Source organism: Lobosporangium transversale, assembly GCF_002105155.1.
Source record: "Lobosporangium transversale strain NRRL 3116 chromosome Unknown BCR41scaffold_99, whole genome shotgun sequence".
Taxonomy (NCBI): Eukaryota; Fungi; Mortierellomycota; class Mortierellomycetes; order Mortierellales; family Mortierellaceae; genus Lobosporangium; species Lobosporangium transversale.
This window is the reverse complement of record NW_019029077.1, coordinates 11,653-24,560: the sequence shown is the minus strand read 5'-3', so window position 1 is coordinate 24,560 and position 12,908 is coordinate 11,653. Positions and strand designations below refer to the sequence as shown.

Here is a 12,908-nt window from a genome sequence, read left to right as displayed (position 1 = left end):
ATGGGCACGACGACGAGGAATTCGCATATCAGCGTACCTAGACGATTTGATAATCCTAGCCAAGAACAAAGAACAATCAATCCAGTTCACTCAACTAGTGCAAGACAAGTTGGCAGCGCTAGGATTCCTCATCAAGGAAGCCAAGTCTACGTTGATCCCGTCACAGAAAATAGACCATTTAGGCTTCACCATCAACTCCCGGGATATGACTGTCACAGTTCCGAAATCCAAAGTCAGGGACATACGGCGCGAGGCAGGAAAGCTACTACGAAAAGGCGCCACTTCTTTAAGGGAACTTTCTTCGTTCGTCGGGAAAGCAATGGCAACATCTATGGCAGTGTTCCCAGCGCGATTCATGACACGGAATCTGCTTCACCTCAAGAACACAGCACTAAAAGCCAAGGGAGCTTCTTGGTCGGACACGGTCACCCTCACGGAACCAGCCAAGGAGAACCTTCAATGGTGGAAGGAGCAATTGACGTCATGGAATGGTCTGTCATGGATTCAACAACAGACACAGATGGACATATACACGGATGCATCGGACACCGGATGGGGGATCGTGATCAACAATCAAACATGGAGTGGCAAATGGACTCCACAAGAGAAAGACCACCACATCAACTGGAAGGAACTACAGACAGTTCTTCGAGCTGTTCAACTACCAATAACACAGGGCAAAATGATCAACATCATATGCGACAACACGACGACGATTGCACACATCAACAGGTTCGGAGGGACGAGGTCTCCGGAACTAATGAGACTAGCGGACACGTTATGGCGTCACTGCCTAGCAACGGGGACTCGACTTCGGACGACATACATCCCATCTGCATTCAACCCAGCGGATGCACCGTCACGGCGAATGATATCGCAATTGGAATGGAGGATCAGTCGCCCATTCTTTCAACAACTGGAACACCACTGGGGGCCACATCAGGTGGACCTATTTGCGTCGGCACAGAACAAACAGCTACCGACATTTGTCTCATGGAAATTCCATCCAGATGCTCTGAAGATAGACGCCCTTCAACACAACTGGACAGAGATGGGCAACCTTTACATTTGCCCCCCATGGAATCTTCTATCAATCATCTTGGAGAGGATACAGACCCAGAAACTGACAGCAACAGTAATAACCCCATGGTGGCCGAGTGCAATATGGTTCCCAACCATCAAGGAGATGGCAGTAGCACCACCAATCCCGATCCCTCGGGAAGCAGTCCTACCAGCCGTCGGAAGCGCAAGCGATCTCCTCAGCAAGAATCCACTCTGGTCATTGACAGCATGGAGAATAAGAGGCGACGTAAAGATCTAGATGCAGGACTCTCACCATCCGCTATCACTCTACTAGATTCAGCAGGTGCCAACAGCAAAACACGTCGACAATATCTGCCAACTCAAGAGGCTTTCGCAGTATGGGCTCAACAAGAAGGCTTCGACCCTAGTACGCCAAATGCAATTGCTGTAGTTAACTATTTATGCCATGCGCGGATTATCTATTCTTGGAGTAGGAATACCACTCTTAACAAAAAATCAGCCATCTTAAAGCTTTACGACGACACATCCGTGATCACAGGCAATATCTACTTTCAGCGGTTCATGGCAGCAATGAAAAGTACTGGCGTATTTCAAATGGAGCACGTATCCGCACTCGACATTTCACCCATCCTTTCATACTTCCGCATGGAGGACAATGTGGATCTTGATATGCCTAAGCTCTCTCGCAAGCTCTGCTGGCTCTTAGGCGTTTGTGCGTTTCTCCGGCCAGATGATATCGGTTGCATCGATGTGTCAAAGTCAGAGACCGATGAAAAGGGTCTTCTCCTTACCATAGTCTTCCCTAAGGAGCGACGCGATGGGCAGCGCATCATAAAGTCGATCTTCGTAGGTAGACACCCTAACGACAAGAAAATTTGCCCAGTCGAGGCCTATACAGAATACACCAGACGGATAGCGGACACACCTCTCGAAATCGAGCACCACAAAGATCAGGATTATAAATTCAATCCTCTTATGCGCTTTGTGAAAGACAAGTCTAAAGTCCTTAGGGTCAGTACCATAGGCACTTTTATGAATGAAATCACACGTCGAATTCCAAATCTTCCGTCGAAACGGCCTCCACCAAAGCCACGCGCTATAGGATCAACCTTGGCAGCCATCGCTGGCGTATCAACCCAAGATATCATGGTTCAAGGGAATTGGTCGTCTGACAAGGTTTTCAACAAACACTACCGTGTTTCCCGCAAAGCCAATTCAAATTTGACGACGTCTGTTTTTGGTTCGCTCTGAAGTCACATATGGACCATGGCTACGAGGATAATGATCTGGAAGTGCTACAAAGGACGCACTATCCTCATTATCAGAGTAGCCATGGGACATATGTCCCTCCCACACCTCCCTTTTCTTTTCACTCGTTACTAGATAGAGAGTAGATCAGAGCGAACGCTAGATTTTATTTATTTTATTTTTAGTTTTTTCTCGGTCAGAAGGAATAAAAAGAGGTCACACATATGTCCCATGGCTACTCTGATAATGAGGATAGTGCGTCCTTTGTAGCACTTCCAGATCAAATTTTTTTTTTTTTTATTGGGGAATAAGGTTTACCAATAATCCAAACTAGGTTCTGTGCGCAGCACTTTCTGACCAACCCACACTGCCTTTTAAGCGTCTTTTCATTCTGCTTTTAGCACAAAACAGAGGGTCTTTCAACCAGTAACAAAGGAGAGCTATTAAGGAGGGAAGTAAAAAAAAGTAGCCATAGTTTTATACCATGCTGTTTTGGATGGATGAAGGATGATGAAATGAGAGAATTGTTCTGATGAATTAATAATTTTGCCTTTATAAGTATGGTGAGTGATATAATGCTATTATCCAATCTTCTACACATCCCTCTTTCTTTCATTCATTCCTCTTTCCATTCCATCACCCTCTCACTTCCCTTCGTTACAATAACACACACATTCTCACTCACAGCCTTTCAGCCCCTTTCGCTCTTGGCTACTCTCGAATCAGTTATTTCAGCGCACAATTACACTAAATGGCAACCTAGAAAACTATACTCTTTTGCATTCTGGAAGTGTCAAGGACAGACATGATTGCAAGGAATGATAAGTAACTGAGGAACAAGGATAGGGATAAGGCAATGAGTTTATTGCAGATTGCGAGTTATTATGCTAGGAACTCTACGGCATTTATACTGGAGTACTTAGAGCTAATACGCGTTCAAGACAATCTAAATAAAGTTTGCTCCAAGAAGTTTTTCGCCATATTCAGAATTATGATAACAGAGTAAACTTCATCTGGGATCCGAACATTAGAAAGAAGATATATAGTGCAATCTTATTTTAAATTTACTTGGCGACGTAGACCATGACCATTAGTCTGCTGTTATCCTGGGAGCCTAGGAAAACTAAAACGCGAATTGATTTTTGACTGGCAGAACGAATGAAAGAAGGATGAAGATGCGGAACAAATTAATCAAGCGCACGTGACCACTCCTGAATCTGAACAGGAGAGAGTCATTCATCAATTCATGAGCTCGACACATACTGTACAAGCAGCATCAACGACGTCAAAGAAATGATTCAATCGATTGAGCAAGTGCAAGTCTGCATGAACACTGCTAGGAGGATCATGAGAAATGAGGAACTGAAGGCATACGTCTGACGAAAGAAACCCAACTGACAGCAGATCAAATCGAGAGGCGTTAAGGATACTTACATTGAACGATACAAGACTGGGAGAAGGTTATATTTTCTGATAAATCTGTTTTCAGTAGGATGATGACTTGTGGAAGGGGATATTGCTATAATAGATCCGAGCATAAGCATATCCGACCACATCAAGTCCAGAAAACAACCCAAAGTGAAGGTGGTATGATCACAATCTGGGACTGTATCACAGTTTATGGGGTTTGCGACGTGTGTCTACTCTCAGAGGGCATGCATACAGGGATCTATGTCAACATGCTCGATGAAAATGTGCTTCCCTCGGGATTGGTACTGCAGGGATCCAGTAACATTCATTTTCAAACAGGATAACGCTCGAGTGCACACTGCTCGGACCGTCTAGGACTATGTATCAAAGCCCAACATTACTATTCTTGAGTTATTTGCCAATCCTCCAAACTTCGATGTAATTGAACATGTATGGACTCATATTTTAAAGGTGCTTGCCAATGATAAGAGGCCAAGGTCACTGAAGGACCTATGGGAAAGAGTCGATAAACTTGGTCATACACTCCTATTGACTTTATCCAAACTAGAGCATGCTAATGCGTATTAATAAACGCTATGAAACCAAAGGAGGCTACATTGATTATTAGTAGTACATCAAGGATAAGCAATAGTATTGTAAGTTACAGCGTAGACTTTTTTTTTTTTTTTTTTTTTTTTTTTTTACAAAAAATGATCCTTTCAATGTTCTTGAATGAAAGTTTATGCAAAACTGCAAGCAGTCGATGTCGGTTAGAATAAATATAAGATAAATGAAGGAGGAGATTCATTGCTATGAATGCTGAGTGCCCATTTACCAAGTTAATGAGGAATGCCAAAAAAAAGCACATTTATTGGGCAATTTTTGGAGGAACTGCACATATACTTGGAGTGATAACAGCAATGTGTTTGATTGCTTATTTGTTAAGCATCGCGAAAATTCCATTTAATTTGAATCACATCGAAGCTAATAAACGGATCTCATATTACTCTCGATATTACCGGAATGGGTAGAATTCAGCCTTGACATTTTTGCCAGGGTTCTCTCCATCTTATATTCCTCGATAGCTCGCTTGGCACACCCCGCCCTTCCTGACTGAGTTTAAAGTATTCTTGAAAAAAAAGGCTCGATTGGCATGGGATGCTCCTCCTGTACCCTCCAAGACTTGGAAGAAATGTTGACAGGTGCCAATGTATAGATTACAGTTACAAAATTTTCTCCATTGTATTTCTCCGCAAACTATTCGGTAACTGAACGATAATAAGGGACGGCTAACATATCCAAAAAGAAATCTTGGATGCTTCCTTTGCCGAAATGATAATACGAGGTGCCGTTTCTGATAGAGCTGTCTGAACATAGATGGACGAGTTGGACATCATGAATGCTGCAAGTGAATTAATCGTGTATCTGAAGAGATCAGCTTTTGGTCTTCCTTCCTTCTTGTTTGTGTCATCTCATCGGCCAATAAGTTGAACTTTACCGACATGAAGAAATACGATTAATTGACGGTGTATTTTTCCTTAATCTTCTTAAACCAAGATTTTTATCTTTTTATTTAATGAAGATCCCTTGATCGCATCTATTGTTGCTCTACTACATCATCAATAACCAACAACCCATATAAATGGTTGCTAGTCGCAGCAGTGGACTTCAATTATAGCGCAAGAGATCAAAATATGTCATTTTTGCAAGGCAACTGTCGCAGATTTAGGGGTGCCTTGGTAGGTTCTGAGCTAACCGAAATACTTTCTATAAACTAAGTTATAGACAGAGCTATTTTGAATAGTTGAACAGTTGTTGTCCGGTTGCCTCTGCTTGAGACAAAGACATAATATAATGCAACATGTGTACTGCAGATGAGGTCGAAGATGGTCAATAATCAGTAGTAAATAAAGAGATGGAAGATGAAACATGGCCAGCAAAACAAACAAGACCAAGCTGTACAACATGAGCAAAGCGCAATAGCGAGCGAGTTTCAGGGGTCAAGCAAAAGACGGTATTTCTTTTTCCTCCTTCGCCACTTGGAGTGACAAGAGTGAAAAAGTTGACAAAGTCCTTGGAAATGAGGAAATTCTTCATCTTCTCATCCTTCACCATCCATCGAAATGACAGAACAAAAATACCAACAATTCCGAAATGCCAACAACGAGATTGAAAAAGTTTGTGTCAGGGCTGATTTCATCTCCGCAAACAATGACAACCCATCATACTCTGTGTGGTTGCAAGACATTCAAAAAGTGCTTGCGAATGCAGTGGGAATCAAATTGGATGGACGTCCCATTCCATTCCTTTTAGACGCTGATGGCAATTGGTATGTTACAAAACTTGTCAATTGCTCCCGAAAGGAAAAAAGAGTGGAGCCCAAATTGACAAAGGTTTTTTTTTTTTTTTTTTTTTATTAGGATCGAACCCCTTCGCATTGCATTCTACCCTAACAAGGTCCTGGACGTCATTACAGAAATATCACAGACCTGCAGCTGTAATTGCAGCTGCAACAGCAACAGTAAAGCTGTTGTCCCTTTGTCTTCGAGAAATCTGATAAATCAGACTTCCTCTCAAGATGCTATGTTATCATTATCAAGTTTGGTTCGATTCCTCAACCAATCCCTTACTACTCACCACAACGCACAAACCGAAATGATCAAGTCTGGCCTTGAGCAAATTAAAAAGTTGTTTCAAGAGGTCAAAGAGAAGGACGACAAAATTATCGAGCTGCAATTGGAGACTAAGAAGAAAAATGATGAAATGCTAAAACTCCAATTGGAGGCGAAGGAGAAGGATGATAAAATGCTTGAGCTACAAAATCAAGCCCTTAACAGACTTGCCATCCTTCAAAAGCAGGCCAATGCTATCCTCACCCAGAACTTTGAGCTATACGAATATCCAATCCCTCGACTCTTTATCATTTTACCTGACGGCACCACGACCAAATGGGACCCAAGGAAAATCTTGAGGAGCAAATTCCGCCTTTATTTCCTCTGTGAATGTGGAGATCACACTGCAGAGACAAGCAAGAGCCTTTGGAACCAAATCCATATTGCCAAACATGATGGGTATGAAGTCCGAGACAGCACAGAGTTCTTTCGCAAGTATGGGAAGTATATGCTCATCCTTTTACAGTTGCTCAAGTTGGGAATGGGAACATCCCCAGCTACTTCTCTAACACCAGGTCCAAATCTGATCGATGCTGCTATCGCTTATTCAATCACCTATATGGGTGTGCTTTCCAAGGAGTATCCGGCCTTGAGCACCGCCAACACATTCGACGACTATGAAGAGCTTGAAGGGGCTGATCTTCGACAGCTGGACACATTCCTCCGAATTAACGATGAGGATAGGAAACTTGGCAACTTGTACAGGATCACGACGGAAACAGGCCGTGTCAAATGGGTTTGCTTTGAACATTATCGTTGGACATATAGAGAAAAAGAGCAAAAAGTGTTTAAAAATGCAGTAGAGGCGAGTGGAGGCAATTATGACTCGCACCTTGGCAAAGTGGTTATTACATTGGGATCGAAAACCAGAGCTGAGGAATTTTTCGATGCGCTGACCAATGCAAGACGCATTTACGAGCTAGACATCACATTCAGCTGGCAATGGACCAAGACTGACCTTGAAGCATTTGAGAAAGCACTCAAGACGTCTAGTGTATCGATTCTTCGACTTGATTTTGGGGAGTTTCAAGAAAGCGCGACCAGAAAAATACTTTTGACATCTTCACGATATGAAGTACTTGTTCGCATCATGGAGATTAGCAACATGAAGACTATTCATATTGCTCTACCCCCAGACCTCACAAAGTTTTCGAATTTACAGCCCAGAAGATCGTCACAGCTTCATCAGCTATCCTTTAAGATACAACCTCAATCGATCGGAGCTGGTGAATATCGAGTACTTGCAAATTCACTCAAGCTCAATACAACTTTGACTGCCCTGGACCTAAGAGATAACTTTATTGGGAAAGAAGGAGCTCTGGCGCTATCCAAGGCATTAAAGACGAACACGACATTGGCCATTTTGAACTTGCACGGTAATTCAATCGGGAAAGAGGAAGCTCTGGAGCTGTCTAAGGCACTAACGACAAATAAGACATTGGTCACTTTAGACTTAAGTCTTAACTTGGTTGGAAAAGAAGGAGCTGTAGCACTCTCAGAGGCACTCAAAATAAACAGGAGTTTGACCAACTTGAACTTACTCGACAACTCTATCAGAAAGGAAGAAGTACTGATACTGTCTGAGGCACTCGAGACTAACACGACCCTGGTCATTCTGGACGTGGAATATGACTCATTTGCAAAAGAAGGAGCTCTGATGCTGTCAAGGATCAATACGACGTTAACCAGTTTGGACTTTAGTAATAAATCAATTGGGGATGAAGGAGCTCAGGCACTATCAAAAGCACTCAAGACGAACACGACATTGACAACCTTGAACTTGCGCGACAACGCAATCAGGAGAGATGGGGCCGTAGCACTGTCTGAGGCACTCAAGACAAATAGGGCTTTGACCACCTTAAACTTACTTGGCAACTCAATTGGGGATGAAGGAGCTGCAGCACTGTCTGAGGCACTGAAAACGAACATGACTTTGACCATCCTGGACTTGGAGTATGACTCATTTGCAAAAGAAGGAGCTCTGATGCTGTCAAGGATCAATACGACGTTAACTAGCTTGGACTTTAGTAATAAATCGATTGGAAATGAAGGAGCCTTGGCAATAGCTATAGCACTCAAGGCGAACACAACATTGGCCACCTTGGACTTACTTGGCAACGCAATTGGGGTTGAAGGAGCTGCAGCACTGTCTGAGGCACTGAAAACGAACATGACTTTGACCATCCTGGACTTGGAGTATGACTCATTTGCAAAAGAAGGAGCTCTGATGCTGTCAAGGATCAATACGACGTTAACTAGCTTGGACTTTAGTAATAAATCAATTGGAAATGAAGGAGCTTTGGCACTAGCTATGGCACTCAAGACGAACACAACATTAACAAGTTTGAACTTGCGCGGTAACTCAATCGGAGAAGAAGGAACTGTAGCGCTGTCCGAGTCACTCAAGACGCATACGACATTGACCGCTTTGGACTTGAGTCTTAACTCGATTGGGAGAGAAGGGGTTGTGGCACTCTCGAAAGCTCTCAAGACAAACAGGGTTTTGATCACCTTAAACTTACTCGACAACTCAATCAGAAAGGAAGAAGTACTGATACTGTCTGAGGCACTCGAGACTAACACGACTCTGGTCATTCTGGACGTGGAATATGACTCATTTGCAAAAGAAGGAGCTCTGATGCTGTCAAGAACCAATACAACATTAACCAGCCTGGACTTCAGTAATAAATCAATCAAGGATGAAGGGGCTCAGGCACTATCCAGAGCACTAAAGACGAACACATCATTGATAAGTTTGAAATTGCCTGGCAACTCAATCAGGAAAGAAGGAGCTGAAGCACTGTCTGAAGCACTCAAGGCAAACAGAACTTTGACAACTTTAAACTTACTCGACAACTCAATTGGGAATGGAATTCTGGCACTGTCTGAAGCACTCATGACCAACACAACTCTAGCCATTCTAGACGTTGAGTATGATACATTTGCAAAAGAAGGAGCTCTGATGCTGTCAAGGATCAATACAACGTTAACCAGTTTGGACTTCAGTAATAAATCAATCGGGGACGTAGGGGCTCACGCAGTATCAAAAGCGCTCAAGACGAACACGACGTTGACAACCTTGAACTTGAGCGGCAACTCAATTGGAGAAGAAGGAGCTGTAGCACTGTCCGAGTCACTCAAGACAAATACTACATTAGCCGTTTTGGACTTAAGTCTTAACTCAATTGGGAGAGAAGGGGTTGCAGCGTTCTCGGAAGCTCTCAAGACAAACAGGGCTTTGGTCACCTTAAACTTACTCGACAACTCTATCAGAAAGGAAGAAGTACTGATACTGTCTGAGGCACTCGAGACTAACACGACTCTGGTCATTCTGGACGTGGAATATGACTCATTTGCAAAAGAAGGAGCTCTGATGCTGTCAAGGATCAATACGACGTTAACCAGTTTGGACTTTAGTAATAAATCAATTGGGGATGAAGGAGCTCAGGCACTATCAAAAGCACTCAAGACGAACACGACATTGACAACCTTGAACTTGCGCGACAACGCAATCAGGAGAGATGGGGCCGTAGCACTGTCTGAGGCACTCAAGACAAATAGGGCTTTGACCACCTTAAACTTACTTGGCAACTCAATTGGGGATGAAGGAGCTGCAGCACTGTCTGAGGCACTGAAAACGAACACAACGTTGACCGTTCTAGACTTGGAGTATGGTTCGTTTGCAAAAGAAGGAGCTCTGATGCTGTCAAGGATCAATACAACGTTAACCAGTCTGGACTTTAGTAATAAATCGATCGGAAATGAAGGAGCTTTTGCACTAGCTATAGCACTCAAGGCGAACATGACATTGACAACCTTGAACTTGCGTGGCAGCTCAGTCGGAAAAGAAGGAGCTGAAGCATTGTCTGAGGCGCTCAAGATGAACACTACATTGGTGACATTAAACTTAAGTCTTAACTCGATTGGAAAAGAAGGAGTTGTAGCACTCTCAGAGACGCTCAAGATAAACAGGACTTTGACTAACTTGAACTTACTCGACAACTCTATCAGAAAGGAAGAAGTTCTGGTGCTGTCTGAGGCACTCAAGGCTAACACAGCTTTGGTCATTCTGGACGTGGAATATGACTCATTTGCAAAAGAAGGAGCTCTGATGCTGTCAAGGATCAATACGACGTTAACTAGCTTGGACTTTAGTAATAAATCAATTGGAAATGAAGGAGCTTTGGCACTAGCTATGGCACTCAAGACGAACACAACATTAACAAGTTTGAACTTGCGCGGTAACTCAATCGGAGAAGAAGGAACTGTAGCGCTGTCCGAGTCACTCAAGACGCATACGACATTGACCGCTTTGGACTTGAGTCTTAACTCGATTGGGAGAGAAGGGGTTGTGGCACTCTCGAAAGCTCTCAAGACAAACAGGGTTTTGATCACCTTAAACTTACTCGACAACTCAATCAGAAAGGAAGAAGTACTGATACTGTCTGAGGCACTCGAGACTAACACGACTCTGGTCATTCTGGACGTGGAATATGACTCATTTGCAAAAGAAGGAGCTCTGATGCTGTCAAGGATCAATACGACGTTAACCAGTTTGGACTTTAGTAATAAATCAATTGGGGATGAAGGAGCTCAGGCACTATCAAAAGCACTCAAGACGAATACGACATTGACAAGCTTGGATTTGTGCGAGAACTCTATCGGAAAAGAAGGGGTTGTAGCACTGTCAGATGCGCTCAAGATGAACACGAGTTTGACTACCTTGGACTTGAATTTCAACTCAATCGAAGAGGAAGGAGCTATAGCACTCTCAGATGCACTCAAGACGAATACGACATTGGCAACCCTGGATTTGCACCGCAACTCAATTGGAAATGAGGGAGTTCTGGCACTGTCAGATGCACTCAAGATGAGCACGAGTTTGACTACCTTGGACTTGAATTCCAACTTTATTGGAAAAGAAGGAGCTATAGCACTGTCAAATGCACTCAAGATGAACCGGAGTTTGACTACCTTGGTCTTTCATGGCAACTATATTGAGAGAGGAGGAGCTATAGCACTGTCAGATGCACTCAAGATGAACACGAGTTTGACTACCTTGGACTTGCATGGCAACTTAATTAGAAAAGAAGGAGCTATAGCACTCTCAGATGCACTCAAGATGAACCGGAGTTTGACTACCTTGGCCTTGCATGGCAACTATATTGAGAATGGAGGAGCTTTAGCACTGTCAGATGCACTCAAGACGAATACGACATTGGCAACCCTGGATTTGCACCGCAACTCAATTGGAAATGAGGGAGTTCTGGCACTGTCAGATGCACTCAAGATGAACACGAGTTTGACTACTTTGAACTTGAGTTATAACTTAATTGGGCATGACGGGGCAGTGGCGCTGTCATATGCACTCAAGATGAATACGAGTTTAACTACCTTGGTCTTGCATTACAACCATATTAAGGATGAAGGAGCTATAGCACTGTCAGATGCACTCAAGACGAATACGACATTGGCAACCCTGGATTTGCACCGCAACTCAATTGGAAATGAGGGAGTTCTGGCACTGTCAGATGCACTCAAGATGAGCACGAGTTTGACTACCTTGGACTTGAGTACTCAACGCGAGTTTGACTGATTTGAACTTGGAGTTCAAATCCATTGGGGAAGAAGGGGGCTCAGGCACCGGTAGGCGCATTCAAGCTGAAGAGATATTTGACTACCTTGGAGTTGGGGCCTAACTGGCCTGGGGATGAAGGAGCATGGCCACGCAAAAGATGGCTAGATCGTTTAAAAAGCAATAGAGAAGAGGATGAATGTGCGCAATGATTAGCCTAATGTTGAGTATGGTACTTGAATAAGAGCCAAGGAAGGGACAAATATGCAATGTTACATTGAGCATCCGATCAGTGCAGAAATTAAAATTAATCAAATCGAGCAATCAATAAGTACGGGGTGCGAACCACTCTTTTTTTTTCATTTATTTTTTTTTTTTTTTATTTTTTTTATTTTTTTTTATTTTTTTTATTTTTTTTTATTTTTTTTATTTTTTTTTATTTTTTTTATTTTTTTTTATTTTTTTTATTTTTTTTTATTTGAGAATGAGAATACAAACTATGCACCAGCCTCCAAAGGTGTGATGGATCAGGAGCGCAATAGTCAAGAAAGCTCTTGTTTATTAATGAGTTACAAATACAAAGATGGAAATGAAGGAAGCTTTTAAATAAAATGCTGAATGACAATCCAATTGAGGACACAAGGGAGGGGGGAGGGGAGGGTCAATATAAATGTTTATAGACTCGAACAAGTTGATAGCCTTATAAGCACTTGAACAAAGACTGAGGATTATATATAATAAAAAATAAAAAGATCATTGACCATGATGAGGACATGGGACATGGGACATGGGACATGGTGGTCTTTGCACTTTTTTTTAGTTTTATTACCCCCCCCCCCCCTGGATGAGCAATCTCCGTGTGTATGGATGGAAATGAATCAACAAAAGGATAAAGCATGTTTCAAGAAAATGAAATCAGAGTTGAAACTGTAAATGAAGATGATGCATGACTATGTAAG

At 42.7% G+C, this 12,908-nt stretch overlaps 1 protein-coding gene across 1 annotated transcript; it reads left to right on the top strand.

Moving 5' to 3' along the window:
• Positions 1-5,755: 5,755 nt before the first annotated feature.
• On the top strand, positions 5,756-12,271 carry BCR41DRAFT_427043 (hypothetical protein). The gene is made up of 2 exons (XM_022030821.1): positions 5,756-6,031; positions 6,123-12,271. Exons 1-2 carry the CDS (start codon positions 5,826-5,828, stop codon positions 11,968-11,970), a joined length of 6,054 nt encoding a protein of 2,017 aa, XP_021875130.1. The 5' UTR covers positions 5,756-5,825; the 3' UTR covers positions 11,971-12,271.
• The last annotated feature ends 637 nt before the right edge of the window (positions 12,272-12,908 follow it).

Coding starts and splice junctions, on each gene's coding strand:
- BCR41DRAFT_427043 (XM_022030821.1), top strand. CDS start 5,826: ATGACAGAACAAAAATACCAACAATTCCGAAATGCCAACAACGAGATT. Junction 6,032..6,122: donor TTAGACGCTGATGGCAATTG/GTATGTTACAAA, acceptor TTTTTTTATTAG/GATCGAACCCCTTCGCATTG.